This window comes from Vipera ursinii (genome assembly GCF_947247035.1).
Source record: "Vipera ursinii genome assembly, chromosome: 9".
NCBI classification, from domain to species: domain Eukaryota; kingdom Metazoa; phylum Chordata; class Lepidosauria; order Squamata; family Viperidae; genus Vipera; species Vipera ursinii.
The window spans coordinates 9,657,855-9,681,889 of NC_139523.1; the positions used below are offsets into that span (position 1 = coordinate 9,657,855).

General features: G+C 42.0%; 1 protein-coding gene across 3 annotated transcripts in view; it reads left to right on the plus strand.

Annotated features, from left to right (window-relative positions):
• KIAA0319L (KIAA0319 like) overlaps positions 1-23,405 on the plus strand; it is a 53,481-nt gene extending 30,076 nt beyond the window's left edge. For 2 of the 3 annotated variants that reach the window (XM_083369737.1, XM_083369738.1), the window contains exons 8-21: positions 1,992-2,084; positions 3,872-4,004; positions 6,596-6,824; positions 7,506-7,629; positions 9,165-9,297; positions 10,785-10,933; positions 11,409-11,563; positions 12,331-12,469; positions 13,772-13,931; positions 15,593-15,735; positions 17,769-17,891; positions 19,086-19,176; positions 19,277-19,368; positions 21,312-23,405. In XM_083369737.1, coding sequence (XP_083225863.1) covers positions 1,992-2,084; positions 3,872-4,004; positions 6,596-6,824; positions 7,506-7,629; positions 9,165-9,297; positions 10,785-10,933; positions 11,409-11,563; positions 12,331-12,469; positions 13,772-13,931; positions 15,593-15,735; positions 17,769-17,891; positions 19,086-19,176; positions 19,277-19,368; positions 21,312-21,499 — 1,952 coding nt within the window. In that variant the 3' untranslated portion in view covers positions 21,500-23,405. Of the gene's footprint in view, positions 1-1,991; positions 2,085-3,871; positions 4,005-6,595; positions 6,825-7,505; positions 7,630-9,164; positions 9,298-10,784; positions 10,934-11,408; positions 11,564-12,330; positions 12,470-13,771; positions 13,932-15,391; positions 15,567-15,592; positions 15,736-17,768; positions 17,892-19,085; positions 19,177-19,276; positions 19,369-21,311 lie in introns of those variants that run through there. The other variant, XM_083369739.1, reaches the window with a different exon arrangement.
• Positions 23,406-24,035: the final 630 nt, after the last annotated feature.

The window sequence follows — 24,035 nt, forward strand, 5'->3', positions numbered from 1 at the left end:
TCAGTTTTGAGAGAGGAAAAGGAGTGTGTCATTATCACATTCTTCCCTTTCTGTGCTTTGTGTGAACTGCAGCAGTGCTCCTGTTGGTGGTTGTTATATAATTTCTTTGGCAATGCTTCTTCATGAGGTGAGATCATACCCAGGGACCTATTTGAGCATGAATAATAAATATAAACCACTTTCTGCCCCTCTGAAAAAAAGCTATAAGCTTGTCTTGCACTGCAGTTGCTCTCGTGGGCTTTGTCCAGTGATGTAATTCTTTGAAAAGAGACAGGCTAAATTCTGACAAGACAAGTTATAGTCAAGCCACCACGTTCAGAACACAAAACTCACATTATACTGGATTTAGGGCCTTTGGGGACAAAAACACACAACTCTGAAATCTTATTATGACCAGTATCTAATCGTTCTGTGTCCTGATTCCTTTAGGAGTTCTTATTCCCTTCCTTTGCATGGACTCAAGAGAATCTCTCTCATGGGATTGGTTCCATCTGTCTGATGAAGTGGGCTTGATGCATGAAGCTTATATGAAAATGAATTAGCTAGGATGCCACAGGATGTTTTTTTTTTTTTTTACCAGCAGTCTAATAAGGCTGCCTGCTTTTGGAAGTGTTTACTTGTTTACCACTAATTATTTTAAGTTAGGTAATACAACATTGATGAAATGGTGTTGCCTTGGTTATGAACTGCAGGAGCTCTACAGAGCTTTTCTTCTGTCTTGTTATTTTAAATACTCCCTATTATCCATCAGAATGCTTGCAGGGCTCTACTTGCAAAAGATGATTCTTTGTATATGGGCAACCAGAGTGGATATCTCTAATGAATTGCAGCGGGCAGCTGATACTGCTAATCCAGAATTTAGGACTACTGTGTTCAAATGATCCATGTACCTGTTTTGTACGTAGAAACTAATTTAACATCTGGATACTACAAATATTTATTTATTTTATTTATTTTATTTATTAAATTTTTATACCGCCCTTCTCCCGAAGGACTCAGGGCGGTGTACAGGGCAATAAATATCAAAATACAAAGTACAAAAGTTAAAAAAACATTAAATAATTATGCCCGATATAATACAATAGTATGAATATGAGGTCATTTTAAATATTTGCAGCAAATTGAGGACACTCTTGCCTCCCTGTCCAGAATGTTAGAAGCTTCGTCCAGAGGCTGGAGAGAATTCCTATTGTAATACTATCCTAACTTAACGGCAGGACTGTTCACCTCACCCCAAAAATGCAAGAGCAGTGGGGAAAAAGGCTGTGATTTCAGCTAGTTGTATAGAAAGTGGGTTTCCAATTTGCAAACGAGGATTTAATAAGTAATAACTTAATCCTTACAATGGTTGTAAATAGGCCTTGGTGGAGCAGTGGGCTAATGCCTCCTTAAGTAACACCAGCTGCCTGCAATTAGTGCAGGTTCGCATCCCACCAGGCTCAAGGTTGACTCAGCCTTCCATCCTTCCGAGGTAGGTAAAATGAGGACCCAGATTGTTGGGGGCAATAAGCTGACTTTGTAATAATGCCGCTTGGGGTTTGTGTGAAGGCATATACATAGAATGAAGGCTACTGCTAAGCTTGTAAGCCACCCTGAGTCTTCGGAGAAGGGCGGGATATAAATGGAATTTAAAAAAAAATAAATAAGAGGATTTTGAAGCTGAAAAGTTGCTATAGCAACTTTTACATTTTACAAACATTTCTAGATAATTCAGACTTTTCAACAGATTCTTTGATTAATCCTTACAATAGCCTTTAAAGATAGAATAGCACATTGCACAGTGAACAGGAAAGGGTCTCCGAGCTCCAGCGGGTTCATCTTAAGGTAGTCTAGCAAGCACAATCTAGAAGCAACATTGGGGTTTTTGTAGTTCTTATTTCTACTACTATGCTGCAATTGAATGAAATGGATTTCTAAAGGAGCTGGCAAGTGCCACGAGTATCTTGTAATTTGTTCCTAGGGAAATTGTCATATTTCTTTTGTCACTGCAGAGCCTCGAGTAAATCAGCCACCCGTGGCCATTGTGTCACCCCAGTTCCTGGAGATATCTCTTCCAACCACCTCAACAGTCATTGATGGCAGCCGTAAGTACTCAAATGTCAGACCCTGGCAACCAAAGACACTCATGGATAGATATTTACTTTATTGTCTACCACCTACAGTATCTTATAGGAACCTCCCCCGACTGCTTGCCTTTCCCTGGGAACGACCAGTTAAGGCTTCATGGAACTTGAGGGAGCTCAACCTTATGCTACTTGCGGTTGTGTATTGACTCCAAGCTAGGCCCTGGCTTGACCTACAGGCTAACTGGCAGCTTCCCAACATGAACGCCATCATTGCAGTCTGCTCCTGAAATCATCAGAAAAGCTAGGGAAGGCAACAATAATTCATTAAGAAAAAAGGGGCATGACAGAGGCGTGTCCCTTGGAGCACTTCAAGTGTTACTCACGACTTGACTTCCTCAGACTTCCTATCTACAAGCCATCACTGCCAAACGCGTAATTTAATATCTGAAAGGCTCAAGACTTTATGCTACTTTCACAGGAAAACATTTAAGCACTGCTTTTCAATATCCCAGTTCTGGTCCTAAACATCATGCTGCCATATTTTCAGGAAGAGATTCTGACACCTGTTCAAAAATCAGCTTTACTTTCCCTTTCCCTTTTCAATAACAAAGAAAGCCATCATAAAGGATTTCTCAAGTGTATTCAAATGGCTGCAAATGATGAGGATATAAAATATCCTCAGCTTGTATGTTATCTCTTTCTACTAAATTGCTTTAATTCCTCAAAGTATGCCAGCCTTCTATACTCTTGCCTCCCCCAAGTACAGGTAGTTCTCAATTTGCCACCATTCATTTAGCAATTATTCAAAGTTAGAAAGGCATTGAAAAAAGTGACTTAGACTTTTTGCCTTGCACTTCTTAGAATCACTGCAGCACCCCCATGATCAAAATTCAGGCGCTTGGCACCTGGCATATATTTACATTGCTTGCAGTATCCCAGGATCATATGATCACCATTTGCGACCGTCCCAGATGGCTTCTGATAAGCACATTCAGTGGAAATCCTGGTCTCAAATGTGGTCATAAGTCGAAGGACCCACCTGTATATTGGGACTGCATCTACTTGCCTTTTCAATCAACTCAGCCAAAAGAATTCTGGAGACTGCCTCAAAGGTGCTTTCCCCCCCCCCCCCAAAAAAAAAGGCAACTGGACTGTTTTTTCCTTGAGGAGGAAGAAGAAAACATTAAGGAGGGGTCAAAGTTCAACAGAGGGGGAGGAATAAGATACCATCTGTCTCCAGTCTGCAACACAACCCTTGCTGCAGTTCCAAGAAGATTCCACAACCAATTGCACCCTGTGATCCTGAGGGCACAGATAAACCCCCAAGTGACCTCACACAGCTCTCAGAGAGAGTGCTAACGATCAGGTGACTCCACATAAATACAATTTTTCCATACCCCCCCCCCCGCCATCCTATCAGCACCTGTCCTGCCATCCTCCACCATCCAGTTTCAACTGTCAGTACTTATCCTTCCATCCCCCCTCCCAACTGAACTGATGAAGCTTCTTGGATCAGAAGTGAAACATTTTCTTCTTCCTCAAGGAAAAAAACAGTCCAGTTGCCTTTTGGGAGGGAAAAAAAGCAGCTTCTCTCCATGGGCTCTTGATCATCCACTGAAAATGTAATGGTTGCCATAGCATCATTCTTGGAAAATAATAATTAAATGTTGTGGCTTGTGAAAGGGTCTATAACTACCTATCAGCTTTTGGACTAATTTTTAAGTAGATTTGACTACTGTATTGTATGTTTATTGAGAAAATGGCTTGTAAAATAAGACACACATTATCTGTGTTCACTGGATCAGAAAGTACTGATGATGACAAAATAGTCAGCTATCACTGGGAAGAACTAAAGGGGCCTCTTCGAGAAGAGAAGGTATCTGCTGATACAGATGTTCTGGAATTGACCAACCTGGTACCAGGAAATTACACATTCCGGTAAGTCAAGGGATCCTGTTTCTGACTGTGAATCCAAAATACAGTGTTACTTTAGATTATATAATAAGCTTAGCAACTAAATTAGTTCCAAGAACAGCAACGCTGCTTTACCCACAATGTTGTTTTATTTTTTGTTAGCCTGTGTAGGTGGTCTGCTTATATAAGCATACGCACCTCAGTTCACAACATAATCTGGCAAAGCTGCTACTAACCTCATTCTGGATCCAGGTGGCTGTTGCTGCATTCATAAAGCAGTGGGATCCCACATTATGTTGTTTTTAGTGAGTTATGAACATTAGTGAAAGAATATCCAATGGCTCATCATCCCTCACTGTTTCTTGCTAAATCTTCTCCCTTCCTCCCTCTCTTCTACTGGGCCTGCATCTATTTAAAAAAGTAGTATTTGCATACCTGTTTGTTTAACTGAAGTTTAAGATGGATATTCTTGAGGGTTGTCAAGACACAGCAAATGAATAACAAAATAATGAGGATACATTTAAATTAGCTTCTTTTGTAAAAACGTCAAATTTTCTAGAGAGATTCTTCAGCAATTCTCTGTCATTTGGGCTATCTGTAGTTCTAGGTTTATCTGCTGAGCTTGTCGATCAGAAGGTCGGCAGTTTGGCGGGTCGAATCCCGAGTGCCGCGTAGCAGAGTGAGCGCCTGTTACTTGTCCCAGCTTCTGCCAACCTAGCAGTTCGAAAGCACGTAAAAATGCAAGTAGAAAAATAGGGACCACTACGGTGGGAAGGTAACAGCGTTCCGTGCGCCTTTGGCGTCTAGTCATGCCGGCCACATGACCACGGAAACGTCCTCGGACAAGCGCTGGCTCTTCGGCTTTGAAACGGAGATGAGCACCGGCCCCTAAAGTTGGAAATGACTAGCATGCATGTGCGGGGGAACCTTTACCTTTTATGGTTGGGGGGGTTGCACTCCACTCAGTGTCTGTTGGATTTGGGCAGCTGTCATAAATTTAAATAAGGCATCAGGAAGGGCATCCGGCCAATAAACACTCAGCTCCATTCAGTTGTCCCCCCCTCCACCACGATAAAAGGGATTATATTGTCATAAATAGAATAAACAAACAAACAAACAAACAAATAAGTATTATTCAATTTTCTTTGAATTTAGTCTAGCTGGCTTCAATTTAATGGCTAAAGAATATCTGTTACTCATTGGTATAGCTGCCATTTGATTTGTAAAAGAAATACTTTAAGCTTAAAAAGCTTTTTCTTTTGATCAGCGGTAGGATGATATGCTTCAGATGTTCTCATCTAAAAAGCTGTTTCCTGGGTTGCTTTGCCAATGATTTTAAATAATTAACTCATTGCGTGGCTCTGTTACAGACCCCTCCAAAAGTGAACAGACAGATTATCAAATAGCAAATAGCCTATATAATGCGACGGTTTAGATTTCATCTGTGCATTTCAAACCAGCAGTGAATCTTAGATCATGTGCTTGCCTTAATTGCCAAGTAGTTTCTTTATGCTTCTTTTTTCATGCTTAGCAAGGCTTTTCAGCTGTTTCTGAAAGGATTTCTTTGGCACTTTTGAGGAACACTTTAAAAATGTATTTACTTTGGCAGTGAATGCTAGCTTGAAACTGGTAATTGCAAGGAAACCTTATTATTCATGAGACTCATATATAGGGCCCACACTAGGCTGCAGCAGATATAAAACCAAATTATTAACAAAACCTTTTTGGTCACTTCCACCCACTTAATTCGAATTGTTCCTTTAATTTCACCTTATTTATAGTGCATCGGCAAATGCTTAATGATATAAAATTGCCACACAAGCCTTATGCCCTCTGGCACTGAATTCTGATATTTCTTTTAAACGATTCACAGCATTAATATTTTAGCAGATTTATTAATAGAATATCCAAGGCTACAGATGATATAAAATAAAAATTATGAAGCTTGATATTAATATACAAAATAGCAGTACATTCGATATAGTTCCGCCAGTATAAGGCAGTCTCCCAAATCACAGCAAGATTAGCAGTAAAAGCTTTGATTAAAAGATCATTCATACAGGTAGGTTTTTGAACTAGCCAACTGCATATCCATTAAGGAAGAGACCTGTTCAACAGCAGCCACTACTTAAGAAATCCCCTGAGCCCCGGAGGCCAGCCAGACTTTGCTAATTGAGGTTTCGTGCCTTGTGGAACTTCTTGGTGCATTGTGGAGAATCACAAATGATACATCTTCATTCAAAGAGTGGAAATTTCCATATTGCTTGTTAAATAGCTCTTTACTTTCCCTGTCTGTGAATAGAAATGCAGGGCTTCAGAGTCACTCTGTAAAGTTGTGCGTCATGCAATTGGCCAGCAGTTAGAGCTGCTCCCAGAAGTACTAATATTTGCTTAAATTTCAGTTATATGCAGCCTGGGAAATAAATAATCTTTGTAGCCAGGGATGTTGCCACAGATGTTCAAATAAGCACCATCTCAACATTTCAGTCTATTCCATTAGGAACTAATAAACGCAAATGAAAAATGTCAGAGGTAGCATGCTTCTGATTGCCAGATTTAGCTCTGATCGCTGCCTGCAAAATTGTTCCCTTTCCTCATTATCTCTCCTACTTTAGCCTCACTGTGGTGGATTCTGATGGTGCTAGTAACTCCACCACCGCTAGCCTGACAGTAAACAAAGCCGTGGATTATCCCCCTGTGGCAAATGCGGGTCCTAACCAAGTGATCACTCTGCCTCAAAATTCCATCACCCTTTACGGAAATCAAAGCACAGATGACCATGGCATTGTCAGCTACGAATGGTCCCTCAGTCCCAACAGCAAAGTGAAGGTAGCAGAAATGCAGGTAAGATCGCCAGGACTCCCATTTAAATGACTCCGTAAACATTTCCTTAATAGACTTTACAAGGTCAGCTTGAAAAAAATTGCACTAATCCTTGTAAATGTCTGGCAGTTAGGGTCCAATATTTGCTTGTATAACAAATGATTCTATATCATTAGGAAATAATATGATTTTTAATGTTAACATTTGTGTTCAAGACACACTGGGCAGGCTTTAAATTGGCTGCAGTCACGTGCCCCTTTTATTTTCAGGGAATTTTATGACCTAATGAATATTGATCTCCCTCCAAGTTTTGATAAATTTAATCAAAATAAATGCACTCTAGTAGACACTATGGTTCAATCCATAGAAAATGTTGTTAGGTGGTTAGGTTCTCTCCCGCCAATGTCATTGCATTTCTGGCTGCATTGGTTCCTGTTCCTCTCCCAGATCAGAATTGTCAAGCATATAAGTGCCTAAGGCTAGTTTTCTTCACCAAATCTGCATGATATCTAAGTCTCCAAGAATAGCTTTCATTTAAGTGTATTCCATAGTTTTGGGGGAAAAAAGAGATAAAAGTGTGCTTATCTGAGGTGAAAACCTTGGATTCATTCTGGCCATCCAAGGTAAAAAGTTTAATCAGCCTTCCTTATCTCTTCCTCCTCCTCCTCCTCCTCCTCCTCCTCCTCCTCCTCCAATTCATAGGGGGTAAGGACTTCAACTCTGCAGCTCTCAGCCATGCGTGAAGGTGACTATACCTATCAACTGACAGTGACAGATTCTGCTGGCCATCAGTCCACTGCTGAAGTCACTGTGATTGTACAACCTGGTATGCTTTCAAAACAAATTGTTTTGCATAAGGGAATGCAAAATGCAAATCCCTATTACATTCCAGAAACCTAGTTATGAAGATAGTCATGGACCAGATGTAGAATGGGGATGGTAGTCGTGGGACGCTTCTTGAGTATCATCCTACTGGGGTGCATGCTTTTAAATTACTGTTGGTGCAACCAATGACAATTAAAAGCCCTTGACTTCTTTTAAAAGTCATTTTTCCCCAAATAAATGTGCACACTCTGTCTCCCCACCAATCCCCTCCCAAACTACTTAAAAGAAGAAAAAGTAGCATTTGAAACTCCCTTGAGTTTTAGAAATGGCATGTTGCACAGCATGAAAAAAAAATCTAAAAATTGCTGGAGAGCAAAGCGCTAAGCTTGTACAGTAGTTTCCATACTGTATATTGAAGTCTTTAATGGAAACCTGCTAAAACTCTGCAAAACCTACTTTATGGGCTCTTTATGTGTTACATGTTAGGTTGAATTGTAGGCTTATATGGAATGGAAAACTATATTATGAGACAATGTGTATCATTTGCTGGATATGCCACTGTCTGGGTCAAGATCTTATCTCATAAATATAGAGAACTAGAAGGCTGGGCAATTCATAGGCCACATGCATCCCCACCCTCATTTTTCTGATTCTAGAACACCCTAAGATCATTATCCCAAACCTCAGCAGGATATTATCTATTTTTGATGGCTATTTTGATTTTTTAAATTTTATATTTTGAGGAAAAAAAGAACACGAATAAGTCTCTGAATCTGAACAGGCAAAATACTGATTTTGATTTTTAAAACAGTTCACATCCTCAAAAACCAAAAATAATAAAAGAACAACAGACAGGCCAAAAATATTGACCATGTACCCTCTAGAGAACTCAGAATTATGTCACACCCTTTTCCCTTTGGCTCCCAGGAGCTCTCTTTGCGTGCATGTGTGTGTGTGTGTGTGTGTGTGTGTGTGAAGTGCAGCTCCTACCAACAAAATAAATGCCTGTTTTGTAGAGAGAATGTTATTGTTTGCTAATGCCAAAAAAAGGTGATCCAGGTTTAAGTTCTCACTGTTGTCTTGGCCACCTACAACCTCTCAGTTGGATTTACAGAATATGAAGTGTTTGCCCAGTAGAAGCTGCTTATGTTAAATAAATGTATAAATCCCATAAAAAGTCAGTGAAACAAGATATGGCAGCATCCAAGTAAATTTTTAATGTGTAACTTAACTTTATATTTTACGGGCTGTTTATTAAAAAATCCATAATTCAGGACATTGAATGTGCCTTGCATGTAAAAAGGGCCCTGTCTTAAAGCATCTCAACTGGCAGGGATAGAGAACAGTCATATTTGAAAATCCAGGGGGGCGGGGGGGGGAGAGAAGGAGGATTGCCAGTATGGATTCCAATGGGTCAGATAATGGTCCAACTTTCTATAAATCAATTTTATTTGGGTTTATTCCTCTTTATACCTCTCATTGCAAGCAATCTGTCACATTCTGGAGTGTCTTTTCAATTCCTGTCCTTTTTCCCAGAAAACAATAAGCCACCCAGGGCAGATGCTGGTCCAGACAAAGAACTCACCCTGCCAGTGGACAGCACCACTCTGGATGGCAGCAAGAGCTCAGACGACCAGAAGATTGCCTCCTTCCTTTGGGAGAAAACACAGTATGCCTCTCTTTTCTCCCATACTTGATGGTTGTTCTTTTGCATGAAAAAGAAATCACACATTTGGTCTGCTCTGCTTACTTAAGTAAGGTCTTTTTGAGTGGGGATCTTGAGTTAGGCCTGAGAATCCATAAGTTACCTGCCACCTCCCAGGCTCACTTGCCTTAACTATTGTAGATTATCTTGAGAGAGGTGTTGAGTACATAGACTAGTGACCTGGTATTCACACCAAGGCAACCTTCTCTGGATTAATCAAGACTTCCTTCCATACGTGGTAGAAATTTTTTCTGTCTAGGATTAGGGGTAATCATCTTGGGGGCAGGAGGGAGAATCTTAAAATAAAACACAATTGCCGTGGGATTTTCATGACGTGATTAGTGTTGACTTCAGGTTCCCTGAAACCTAGATTGAGAAACAGATCTTTTTGTTATAAGAGGTTGGTGGGGCCAGTCATTTTTTCTGGAGTCTCTTGGGAGGCTTTCCTGGCAGTCCTGACAAGAACTTCGGTCCTGATGAGTCCTTCGGGAATAGGGCGGTATAGAAATCTAATTAAATAAATAAAATAAATAAAACCTGGTCTCAGACTGGAATAAAAGGTTGTCTCAAGCCATTCGTTGTTCTTTTACATTTGTAGAACTATGCTGACTTTTGACCTAGCCTAGCCTAGAAGTAAGTAGCTTCCTACAGTTGCAAAATGCCAAAGATTCGGAAAAATCAGGAAAATTCTCTTAAGGGCCTCATATCCCTCCTTCCTCACAAACCTATACAATTTGATATTTGGTCTTTTTTGGTGGGAGAAATCCGTGTTTTTACTAACTGCACCTTATTTTTTCCATAAACAACTGACTGGAATCAAATTATTTTGACTTTATTCCATTCACTTATATGGAACAAGAAAAAAAGAATTATGACCAATGTTACCAGAGAGAGAGAGAGGAAACACTACTCAATATGTTTATTTCTTCCTGAACAGACCAAATAATTCTCCTGGCGTCACCTGAAGACTGGGTCTTCCTCAGGTGTCAAAAGGAGTAACTGTCTCTCTTCCTTTCAAGTTCCCTTCGTCTAGTGCACTCACACAGGGAGGGTCTTCTCAGGGTGCTGCCGGTAAAAGATTGCCGGCGGATAACACCCAGGGAGAGGGCCTTCTCTGTGGGTGCGCCTGCCCTCTGGAACCAGCTGCCCGTGGAGCTCAGGACTGCCACTGACCTACGCTCATTCCGCCGGGACCTGAAGACTTGGCTCTTTGAGCTCTCTGGCCCAGGCTGAGAATTTTAACTGGGGTTTTATTTTCAGGGATAATTTAAACTTTTAATTCTCTTTTAACTTTGTGTTTTATATTGATATGATTGTAAAATGCCCTGTAAACCGCCCTGAGCCCTTCGGGAAAGGGCGGTATATAAATCTAATAAAATCTAAAATCTAAAAATCTAAATCTTTCCCATGCAAGCATTTCTGTCAAGTTCAGCTTATTTCTTCTGTGCCAGGGGTCCAGACGGTGTGAAACTGGAAAACGCCAACAGCAGCATAGCCACAGTCTCTGGGCTTAAAGTGGGAACGTACAAATTCACACTAACAGTCAAAGATGAACGGAATTTACAAGGACAAAGTTCAGTTAATGTCATTGTGAAAGAAGGTGAGTAGCAGGTAGAAAGTCATAATATTTTAATGGCCATCAAATCAGATGGGCCACGTTGGCTGGGGAATTCTGGGAATTGAAGTCCACACATGCTGGCTGGGGAATTCTGTGAAGTAAGTTCACACATCTTAAAGTCGCTGAGTGAGAGACACTAAACTAAACCAACACACTGGCTGTTATTGTATTCTGCAATTAATTTGTCCTACGAGAACTAGTGGGAAGTCTTTCAAAGTATATTTCTGGATTATCTCATCTTCCTTAGTAATTAATTGATAAGCTTGAGGGAAATTACTGATCATATTTTGGCTAGCTCTGTAAACCATATGGTTGATAATTCAGTTGGGTTTTATGCTGATGATGGACTCCATGCTGGAATGAATATTCCCACTATCCCTCTCCTGGAGTATCTTCACCTGCTAATACCCTTTGGACTCATATGTCTACTGATCCTTTTTCTTTCTTTTTTGTCCAGAGATAAATCAGCCGCCTGTGGCAAAAATTGTGGGGAACAGCGTTACCATCACTCTCCCTACAAGCACGGCAGAGCTTGATGGGTCCCAATCTATGGATGACAAAGGAATTGTCACCTTTCTGTGGACTCGGGATGAGAGCAGCCCTGCAGCAGGGGTGGGTAATGAGAGATCTGCTACTACATCTTCTACAATGCTTATGCGATATGTGAGACTCAAGAACGTTTAGCGATATTTTGCCAACTGCATGAACGACACAGCAGCTCATAAGCTAGGGACGATCCAGTATATTGAATTTTGTTTTCCTTTAGAGCAATTTTCCTCAGTCAGTTGCCCTCTAAATGGGTTGGAAACAACTCCCATAAATATTGTACAAGAGAAGCCTGTAAAATCTGTATCAAACTAATTAACCCCAGGGGCCCTTTGGAGCTCTCTAATAGAAGATAACCAGAAAGGAAACAGCACATCCTGAAGCTACACAGCATCATCTCTGTGTAATGGTTGCTGTATCAGTGAAATACCCTTGCTCTGTCCTTAATTTTTAAATCTATTTCACTGTTAATTGGCCCTTGATAGTTGCTCATCTTGCCTGCAATTGTATTTAGTCAGTAGGACTTCTTGTGCTTCCTTCAAAATTCCAGGTAATTATTATTTTTTTTTTAAAGCAAGTAGAAAGAGGCCTCTTCTGCATTTCTGGTGCTTTACAATTTATGTTGTTGATCAAAAAGCACATAAGGATACCTGGGTTGCTTCCAACTTCTCCTCCACATGAAGGAGAGAATCCATTTTGCTATAGTGTATGCGTGTCTTTGTGTGCAATGCTTCTAAGAACTTGAATTCTGGAACTGTTTGAAGGCTGCTCAAGACCTTTCTGGATCTTGAATTTCTGCTTTGTTTCCTTTTGGACATTTGCTTGAAATACAGGAGGTGCTAAATAATTCGGATCATCATCCCATTCTGTTTCTCTCCAACCTGGTGGAGGGAACGTACACCTTCCATCTAAAAGTGACTGATGCCAAAGGGGAGAGTGATGTAGACCGAGCCACTGTGGAAGTGAAACCTGGTGAGTGTGCCCATTTCCGTCATCATATCTCCACAGGAAGCTTATGTGGAAAGGGGAAAGTGATGCAGACACTGTACTTAGGATCTTACTATTATGTGCTAATAACAAGTAACAATAATATAAATAACTAATGAAGGAGCAAGGTTGGTAGTAAGAAGTATACCTGAGCATCCTATTCCAAGCACGTAATCCCCAATGTTAACAATCATTACAAGACACAAATTCATCTGTTCCAATTGGACCTTGAAATGGGCCTTCATGGATGTGATGAAATCTCAACTTTAGGCTGCACAGTTTCTGTGGTTTTAGCTGCTGCGCTTCATCCATTTTAAAATCTAAAACCCTGCATTGGGTTTCACTTCTAGTAGCCCTTGTTTACCGACTGTCTCATTTAGCAACCATTTGTAGTTATGACAGTGATAAAAAAAGTAACTTTACGACCAATCCTCACAATGTTATCACCTTCGCATGTCTTTAAAGCAAAGGAAAGCTGAAGTAAGATCACAAACACAATTGTAGCTTTGTGACAGCTTCACTTAGGAATATAGTTGTTAGTCCCAATTGTGGTCATTAAATGAGGATTACCTGTATATATGACATAGTAGGGTTAGTACTCTGTAAGTTTATATTACTCAAATCATATTTCTAGGCACACAGTGTGCAAACAACATGCACCCCTTTTCCTCCATCATTTTATGCAACCCACATAGCTTTCTCCAACTGAGATTCTGAATTTCTCTGACTTGACTGCTGAAAGATTGCATGGCTGCTAACCTTTAGGTGGAGAAACACACAAAAATATTTATTAATTAAATGGATTTATATGGCTGTCCAACCTGCATGTAGTTACTCCAACAAAGGAGCCAAAAAAGTCCCCCCATCTTCCAAATTCAGAAAAAAGTGGAAACTACTACACACACACCCGTAAGTGACAGAGCCACTTACTCTAAGTATCTCCCACACACACTCCAAATCAAAACTTTGTCTCCTCTGTTCTAAACAACACAAAGCTTCTCCAAGTTGGCTTCATCTGGAATGGAGCAGCTGTCTCTCAGGAGCCATCCTTCATGTTCTTCCCTGAAGGTTTTCCAAAGAATGAATCTTGGGTGCCCTGCCCATTTTGGCTAGCTTTGTGTTAAACTGAGTTAATGCATAGATGGCCACAGGAGACCAGTTTTGTTTTTCCTTGGCCTGTTTTAAATGAGATTCCCCCACCCCTCACCTCGGCGATAGAGCAAGTTTACATTCCAAACTCACCAGTGCACGTGACGCGTTCTAGCACTTACTTCAGCAGTCTTCCAGATCCTAGGAAGAACAACCTTGTGGAAATGATCCTAGATGTCAACGTCAGCCACCTGACGGAGCGGCAGAAGGGCATGTTCATCCGTCAGATCGGGGTTCTGCTTGGGGTCCTAGATTCAGACATCACAGTTCAGAAGATCCAGGCTTACACTGAGAAGAGGTAAGAAACGAAGAACCACACTTTCAACCCAGCTTCCTTCCCATGGTGATTATCTTGGAAATTAAATCAGAGGATGTCCCCCTAACCTGGTGCTTTGAGTTCTTGTGAGAAGAGGTTGTGGGTGAATGTAGACATCAGTTAGGTAAGGAGGTCCCATTAATGGACCTGTTCTGAGATAACTAACGTTTGAATATCCCAACTGGCACTAGCCCCAGCTCCCCCTCATCAAAATAAAGTGATACAAAGGAACACTTTCTTTTGACATGCTCCAACTGATCTATTTTTAAGGCTGCAATATTGTGCGCCATGGATTTCTTGCAGCAGAGGTGGCCCAGGTGCACTGTATTGGGTGGGCACAGTTGTATATGCACAGTTATATCTGTACTAAACACCCCTGCCCTCAGCCACACACATTGTGAGAATACAGACAAATTTAGAGGGCCACGGGCCTATTGGACACATAGATGCTACCAGCCAATATGTATTTTAGAAGTTTGTAGTTTAAGATGTTACTTGGTTTCTAGCCAGCCTAGTTTGTAGGTATGTTGCTTAAACACAGCAAATTTTGTTTTATCTAATAAACCTGGTAACACCCGTTCCCATGACTTAAGTTTTGATGAATCCACTCCTGAAGTGCTTTGCTTTCTTCAAGTAGATTGTTAATAAACTTGAAAAAAAATAGGAACATCAAATATTTAAGCCTATGAACTGTTTGGTACCTTGTTTAAAAAAGAAGAAGCGAAAACAGTGTAGATCAGACATGTCAAACACAAGGCCCGGGGGCCAGATCCGGCCCGCAAAGTGGTTTCATGTGGCCCGCGAAGCCACCTGGAAACAGTGATGGAACGGCCCCCACTGCCTTGGCCCTGGCCCAGAGACCCTCCTTCTGCCAGAGACCCTCAGATCTGTCCCACTCCTGCCCAGGCCCCCATAGGCACCCTTGAGGCGAACGATGTAGAGTTGCCCATGCCCACCCAGTAGGCCATATGCACTCTAGCCACGCCCACCCAGTAGGCCACACCCACCCTGGCCACACCCACCCGGCCCCCTGAGGGCAACCGCAATTCTGATGCGGCCCTTAATGAAATTGAGTTTGACACCCCTGGTGTAGATGGTCTGTCTGAGGCCTGAGAAAGGGGCTTCAGTCCAGCATCAACTGCGTGATTTTGTTGAGCAATATGGTGGCTGAGGAAAGGGCAGTTAGCTAACACGAAGCCTCACCTCCCTTTCATACATACAGGTACTGTTAGCTCTCATTATCTGTAGCCTCACTTATCCATGCTTGGTAAATAAGGGTCCAGCCCTCAGTATACATGGAAAGGTTTCACATGTCTGCAGTTTGAATCTTTTCTTGTTAGTTCTCACCTGCAAAAATGGCAGACAGGCTTTTACACAGGCATAACGTATGTTTTAAAAGATTGGAGTTTGATCATCTATGCAATGTGTTTGCTCCTCCTTAGGTTTCAGAGGAAAGAGGATTATCTTAAACACAGGGACCACAGGGTCGTTGGGCGAGAAACATTGGGGAAGTTCTTGAAGATTGTGTATTAAGGAAATAACTTCCACGCCGCCTTCCTTCCTCTCACGAATTGCAATTCTGCTCATCAACCCTTTTCTCTTTTCTTCTCTTTTTCCGTTCCCAATTTTCTTCCCTTTGACAGCACAAAGTTGGTGTTCTACGTGCGGAATCAGCCTCCTCGCCAGATCTTCAAAGGGCGCGATGTTGCATGGACCCTGAGGAGTGAATTGCGGAAGCAACAATCAGATTTCCTTATCTTCCGTGCGCTGGAGATCAATACTGTCAGTAAGTCAGAGGATACTATAGGAGACTCACTTTATTCTGTTACATCCAGAAATCACGTTGCTGCCGCCTAGCGGGACCTTGAAAGTGTGCCTTTCCCATGGCAGCTTCGTCCCTGTACACACCATTCCTCTAGGGCAGGGGTAGGCAACCTCGGCTCTTTTATGACTCATGGACTTCAACTCCCAGAATTCCTGAGTCAGCTATGCTCTAGGGATCCAACAGGCTTCAACTCTCTTACCTTCCTGAAAGCCATCACGATTCTTCCTCCGAGCACAGGGTAGGGCGAGGTTAGAGCTTGAAGTTGGTGCTGTTGGCTGCATTGAAGGAGATTAATTATGGCAGCAGGTTTTGATTTTTGGTTTTACTGCAAACAAACAAGAAGGCAAGGCTCAGTTCACGAATCCACCTGCTGAAGCTTCCGTTTTGCCCTTTGGTAAAATGCATTACAGGTAGTCCTTGACTTACAACTGAAGTAGTCCATTCACTTACTGACTGAAGTTATAACAGCACTGGAAAAAGTGACTTATGACTGGTTTTCACACTTAGCATCCCCATGGCCACATGATCAAAATTGGGGCCCTTGGCAATAATTTTTTTTAATCCCATTTATATCCCGCCCTTCTCCGAAGACTCAGGGCGGCTTACAATCTAAAGCACAAACCAATGTGCTTAGCAATAGCCTTCATTCTATGTATATGCCTGCTTATTAGGGCTTTTGCCCCCCCCCCCAAGCGGCATTATTACAAAGTCAGCTTATTGCCCCCAACAATCTGGGTCCTCATTTTACCTACCTCGGAAGGATGGAAGGCTGAGTCAACCTTGAGCCTGGTGGGATGCGAACCTGCACTAATTGCAGGCAGCTGGTGTTACTTAAGGAGGCATTAGCCCACTGCTCCACCAAGGCAGGTATTTATGACAGTTGCAATGTCCTGGGGCCATGTGACATCATTTGAAACCTTCCCAGTTGGTTTCTGACAAGCAAAGTCAGAAAGGTTATTTCACTAATCACATCATCAGAGTTGCTCTGTGAGGGAGATCTTCCATCTCCAAGTTTGATATATCATTAAAATAAATATATCTAAAAGTCCAGGTCTTATGCATGCATCTGGCTAGGAACCTAGCTTGCTTCTATAAATCAAATACTCATATAAATTAACAGCGAAAGCTAGAAATATTAAAAAATGCCTACTAAAATCACCTGTCCCAAATCTCTTTTGAAAGATACACTTTTAGGACTTTCTTAAAACTGAAAAAGAGGCCATTTCCCACAACTCAGCAGGGATCACACTCCAGAAATCCAGTTACAAGGATTGCCACAAAATGAGCCCAAAGTAACCCTAGGTAAACCTCCTCAGTTGAACTCTGTGAACAAGGGAATCAGCAGAAGGTGTTCTAGATCTTGACGTCTTTTCAAGTAGTCTGGACCAAAACCATAGCGCTGATAATAATCAATGCTGGCTATTTATCTGGGAACAAACTGGAAGCTAACATAATTCTTAGCATAGATATAATGTGATCTTTTAGTTATGGCCGAGACCAACCTAGTTGCTGAGTTCTGGAACAGTTGAGGTTTCTGAAAATCAGATACCCATATTAAATGGAAGCCTATAATAGCCAATCAAATCTCTTATGACGCATATATGGGGAAGAGATGGAGTTGTACATCAACCAAAGTTGATCAAAATGGATGCCTTCATCTGCAAAACATGCAGATTTGCCTCAAACTGCATATCTGTTTGTTTTCTGTTAGAGTATCACCATATTCACAATTAGGATATGTATCATCTCTGGAAACGTGTTCCTTCAGAGTGAGTTCTTTTATTTAGTCTGGATTTTGTTTATTATCCCCCAACTAATCATTACAGACTGTAAACAGCCAGGCAGTACTTGTGTTTTATTTACACATCCATGCTATATGGACAAACAACCATGAGAAATATACATAAAGGCAGCATTCGTACTCCCAAGCAGCCTCTGTGCCTGTCCCTGGTACTGTCTTGCCTCCATATTGACTAGATTTTCCTCCTCCTCAGCCTGCCAGCTAAACTGTTCAGATCACGGCCTCTGCGACTCTTTCACCAAGCGTTGTATTTGTGATCCTTTTTGGATGGAGAACTTCATCAAAGTGCAGATTGGTGATGGTGAAAGCAATTGTGGTAGGTGGACATCCCAGTTTCATGACTCTGCTGGACATAGAATGAGGTTTGCTAGAGGCTGTGTCAGGATGCTGCTTACATTTTAGGTGTGTCTAGATTCTGCTTACATTCTCCTTACTCCAGAAGAGGGTAGACAACAGGAAGGCCTGGAGGAATGTTGTCCATGGGTTCACGATGGGTCGGACACGACTTCGCAACTAACAACAACAACAAGATTCTGCTTACATTTTAAATCTTACACTCTGTTAGAAGGAGAAGAGAGTTAGCGGCTGACATAGAGCACTGATGTTGACTTCTAAGATTGTGTTTCTTGTGTCTTAAATGCTCTCTAGGAGAGGAAGGGTCACTGAGGTCATTCATCCTTGTTCCACAGGAATGTTCAGGGAAGACCACACTAATTACACTTTGCCTAACCTACAATCTGTCAGTAGCACATCCTATTAGGTCAGTTGGGATATCCCTTCCAAAAGGAGATGGGAGAGTAGTCACAGTAGCTACTACCTAAGATAGGTCAGTTTCTCTGGGGTGTGAGGCTCTGCTGACATTCCCCTTAATTTAGCCAATCCATTTACAATATTTATCCAAAAGGACAGTCGAAGCGTCTCCCAAACACAGAAGGTCATTTTAAAAAACACAGTCGCAGAATATCCCAATTTTTTCAGTCTGATCTTTTGGAGCAAGTGGGGCCCGTTTAATTTTTAAGAAGGAAAAAAGAAAATTCACAAGATTGCCAAATTTCACGAGATTCCTGTGTTTACCATTTTTCCCTGAAATCCCAAGGAGAACGGGTGAAGTAAAGAGAGTTGGGCTGTTTCTTAATTTGCACATTCATACTTCTCTCTATGCCTAAAATGGTTCCTGAATTCAAACCCGAGTTTAAATTATCCATTATTAGCTGCAGAGAATGTAGCTAAAGACACAGGCTCTTCCTGTGTGATTTCTGAAAGATGGAGACGTAAGGCTGGTTTTGATCTGGAGTCAGAAGTATAGCAGGGGATTGAGAAGACTGGCCAAGCGAGGGCAGGAAGTCAAGATCCTAGTCCTGGTAATCCAGACGTTCCATTCCCCCCCCCCCCCGCTAACTAAGATCCCATTACTGCATTCACATCTTCTTGCTGTGCCCGAAGGACTTGTGAAATTTCTGTTACGTCTCAAAAGTCAGACAGTCCGAGAGCCTTTCTATGCTTCTTCCAGAGTGGAGCGTGCTCTACGTCGTGATCGCATCCTTTGTGATTCTGGTCTCCCTTGGGATCTTCTCCTGGGTGGTGGTCTGCTGCTGCAAGAAGTGAGTAAGCTCCTGTGCCCTTTGCCGGGGTTCCCCGGGCGAGCTGTTAATCTTACTCTGCCCTGCCTGAGTTCCAACCTTTTTTGTTTGTCTCCTGAAGGAAAAAAGGAAAAGCCAAAAGGAAGAGTAAGTATAAGATCTTGGACGCCACGGATCAAGAGAGCCTGGAGTTGAAGCCAAATTCCAAAGCAGGTGAGACCTTAGAGAAGAGGTTCGTGAGGACCAAAGCCTGAGGCAGCCTGTTGTTGTTTTTTTTCCTCAAGGGATTATAAATGTCTCCGTGAACCTCGGTTTAGATCTTTATAGGTAGTCTTTGACTGGTGACTGCTTAAGGACACTTTGAAGCTACAACGGCCTCGGAAAAAGTGACTTAAGACCTGTCCTCGAAGTTATGACTGTCGTACCACCCCCCACCCCCACCCCCAAGGTCACAGGTTCGCAATTTGGGAGCTCAACAACCGGCTCACGTTGATGATGGTTGCAGTATTTTGCGATCGTGTGATTGTGACTTATGGCCTTATCAGCCTGGTTCCAACAAGCAAAATCAGTTGGAGAAGCCAGATTCACTTCATGACTACTGTGATTCACTTAATGACTCCAGTAAAAAATGGTTGTGAAATCAGGTCCAACCACATGATGTAGGTCCTCATTCCGGCTAGTGTGTGAAGAGGACCAAGCCTGCGATTCCTTTGCTCTCTTTCCTCTAATACACTGTAGCTTGTAATCTGGAGATCGAACGCTTTTGTTTCCTCTGTAAAGAAACCTTTATTCTGAAAGAGGGATATAAAAGTAAAAATGGGCTTGAAGTCTCTTCCATTTGCATCCTTGTTTGTTTTTTGTTTATCACCTTTTTAAACTGCCCATCTCCCTCACAGCGGGACTCTGGGAATATGCCATACAATATTAAAGTATAAAAACATATTATTGTTGTTGTTGTTATTATTATTATTATTATTATTATTATTATTATTATTATTATTATTATTATTATTATTATTAATTTATTTATTTATTTATTTATTTATTTATTTAACTTATATACCGCCCTTCTCCCACAGGACCCAGGGCGGTTCACAAGGCAATTAAAACAACATCACAGTACAAAAGTTAATAACAATTAAAATAGATTAAATTATCCTTAATTAAAAATCTAAAACCCCTATAACTCTGATTAAAAACCCAATTACAATAAGTTAAAAAATTAAAAAAATCCTCAGTCCTGGCCGGAAAGCTCAAAGAGCCAGGTCTTCAGGTCCCGGCGGAACGAACGAAAATCAGGGGCAATCCTAAGCTGTACGGGTAACTGGTTCCAGAGGGCAGGCGCGCCCATATAAAAGTTAAACATTTAAAAGAGGCAAGAATGATTAAAACACAATATAAAATTACTTGAAAGGCAAAGGGAGAGCTTTCAGAGTGCTAAGCTGCCCCATGGTTGTGTGCTCCTCTGGGCTCCCCACACAAGGCCACAGAGCCAGGTCTTTGCTCCGTTTTGGAAGGCCAGAGGGGGGGGAGGCTGCCTCATCTGGGGGTGGGGGGTGTGGGAGAATATTCCACAGGGCAGGGACAGTGGGAGAGAAAGTCCTGGAGCCAGCCAATCAGAACCTCTTGACTGATGGGATACGCAACATGTCAGAGAATGTCATCTGGTGGCCCCCAGGGGGAGGTCCTTCTCTGTGGGCGCGCCGGATTTGTGGAACCGTTTGCCGGTTGAGCTCCGGATGGCGCCCGACCTTCGCTCCTTCCGATGCGATCTGAAGACCTACTTGTTCGAATAAGCCGGCCTGGCCTGATGGGTGATGGGTTTGGATTTTAATATTGTTTTAGTGCATTTTAACTTATTATTGTTCTGGGCACCTTGTTTAATCTTTTTTAATATTTGTATTCTTGTATTTTTATATTTTTGCCCTGTTCACCGCCCTGAGTCCTTCGGGAGAAGGGCGGTATACAATTATTATTATTATTATTATTATTATTATTATTATTATTATTATTATTATTATTATTATTATTATTATTATTATTATTATTATTACCTTCCCTGTCCAACCAGGTCGGATGGGGCTGATCTAGGAGGATGAAGATAGCTCCATAGGCAGCCTTTTGTTTCCTGATGTTTCTTGGTTCTATTTTTAAAGGCAGCAAGCAGAAGTCCCAGGCCCAGAACACCAGTCTGATGCATTCAGAGTCGGAACTGGACAGCGACGAAGCCATCTTCACTTGGCCAGACCGGGAGAAGGGAAAGCTGCTCCATGGCCAGAATGGTTTTCTGAGAAACGGGCAGGTGATCCTGAAGCCGAAAAAACAGCGAGAAGAGATTCTATAGCGACAGGCCTGCGTCACAAAGAGTTGGCAAGTGATTCAGAGGACCAGTCTCTTCACCCTCGGTTGCACGAGGAATCTTGGGAGTACCACTGCTGGAGAGTCCTTCTCTCTTTACCGATAATCTCTAAGAACATATGGAGTCAAACTGCCAGTACCTGAAACCGAACTCAGAAGGGAAATTTAATTTTGGCAAAAAGAAGCTGTGAAACAAAGACTGGGCAGGTGCGGTTCTGAAAACATGCAGAACTTCCCAGCCACTCCTGTGAAAAGGCATCTGTTTGCATAGGGCTGCAGTGCTGATCCGAGGCTCTTCTTGCCAACATCTGTTTGCCACAGAGTTGGCAACCTTCTTCGCACTCTCTCCTGTGTTGTTTGTGAAAACACACTTTGTAGTTTGTCTTGAAAGCTGAGATGCCTCGAACTATGTTTATTTTTCCCCCCTAATTCACTCATAGGAAAACCTTCCTGATTTATGAGCTTCATTTTCCAGAAGTGGAAGAAACCAAGCATTGTCTCCATGGCAAGCAAAGAAACTGCATGTTGACTATGATGGTAAAGGGTTATTTCCCCCTTTTTAAGTTTTTTGCCAGGGGTGAGAATTGAGATGGAGCCCCCAGATCAGTGGTTGCTCTGGCTCTTTCCTCCACACTCTGCGTCCAGCCTGAAAGTTTTTCTCACTGATAGTCAGTCACACTGTAAAACAACAGGCTCCTTTGCCTGTGAGAAACACTGATGTGTTGTCTTGAAAAAAAGCAAAAACAAACCCCCACCACTTTTGCACAAGTTGAAAAGGAGGAGGGAGAGGGTTAAAAGACAAATACAGGCACATTGATTCCAATACTGCCCAGTAGATCAAAGCCTCTTCCTCTCCTATTGTAGCACCTCTTTATTTGTTGTTAATTCCATGCACATTGTGTGCTTTCCAACAAAAATGTTGGTTATCCCATCTCAGATCTATAAACACATCCCCCCCTTTTTTTAAAAAAAAAAACCAAAAACCTAGAGCAAATACAGGCATCTCCACCGAACATCCCATTTGGTGGAAATCACCAGTTGCCAGGCGATGTGAACCAGCTCCCTTTCCTTCCCTAAGATGATGGAAAATGCTTCGTAGTTTCATTAGGGGCATGTGATTTACTCTCGCTCATCTTTCTTTCCCCCTCTTATTATTACATGCTTTATTCATTTCCATGCTCTCTGTTTCACACTTGGTAAACATCCTTTTTTCCCTCTAAAGAAAAAACAACAACCCCTAATTGATTATCCCTTCCGTTTTTCCCCCTCTCGTTCCCTCCTCTTAGTGCTGTCACTGATGAATTGCAAAGGGCAAACCATTCTAAGGACTTACACTGTGATGAGAGGGATCCTCATTTTTAAATTGTAGAAGTTCAGATTTTTTTTTAGGATTAGGATGGCCAGTTGGTGGCCCAGGAGCCAGATACCTCCTGAACAATAATGTGGTCCTTTAGAGCAGAGATTCCCCAACCTTTTGGGCACCAGGGACCGGTGCCATGGAGAAATGTTTTTCCGTGGACCAGAAGGGGTGTGGTTTTGAATACTGCCTGCATCCTGAGGATAGAGCTTTGCTTGTTTGTACGGCCCGCTTGGTGGCATGCTGCAGACCGGCCCTGGTCCACGGACCGGGGGTTGGGGACCCCTGCTGTAGAAGGTGAATGGTTTACTATATTCTTAATAAAGTCTTTGGAAGTAAGGGGGGAAACGTTGATAATGTTATGTAGGCCCCAAAATGTGGCCTTGAGGACACTGATGTTGGCCAGGCTTGTATCTGGTGAAGAATCATTTTTTCAAGTTCTCCTGTTTACATTGCTGCACTACTGATTTTTTGGAAGATGAAGAATAAATATGCTGCTCAGCCTGTGGGGGCTCTTAACCCCTTTGAACTGTAATCATGTCTGCCCTTGTCTTCTTTTCCTTCTGTCCGGTAGTAGAGGTGGAATTCTTGAATTTGATGGTTCCCAACAACTTTGTCCTAAGCAAAGGCAGACCAAAGGTTGGAATGGGGTCTACGTTGCCATGTGGATGTGTTCAGGAGGAAGATTTACTTCCTCAGCAAGCACACTTGTACTGGAGAAATGAGGACTTTTAGGACCTGGATATGGAAAATCTCTGTCCAGAAAAAATACCTCTTCAAAAAAGGGTAAGGTCTTTGATCTCTAGAACTCACATGGGCAGTATTAAATTATCCTTGAGAAAAAGGAGCCGTATATGATGCTACAAGCCTATTTTGAATGGTTTATTGTACTGAAACGTAGTTCCTTTTAGGTCCCTGTGGGTAAAAGCCAGTTTGGTATGGTGGTTAAGGTGCTGGTCTAGAAACCAGGAGACTGTGAGTTCTGGTCCCACCTTAGGCATGAAAGCTGACTGGGTGACTTTGGGCCAATTAGTAACTCTCAACACGATACACTTCATAGTATTGTGGAGAAAAAAGGAGGAGGAAGGAGTATTAGGTATGTTCATTGCATTGAGTTATTTATAAAGTAATAAAGGAGGGATAAAAAACCTAATTATCATATTAA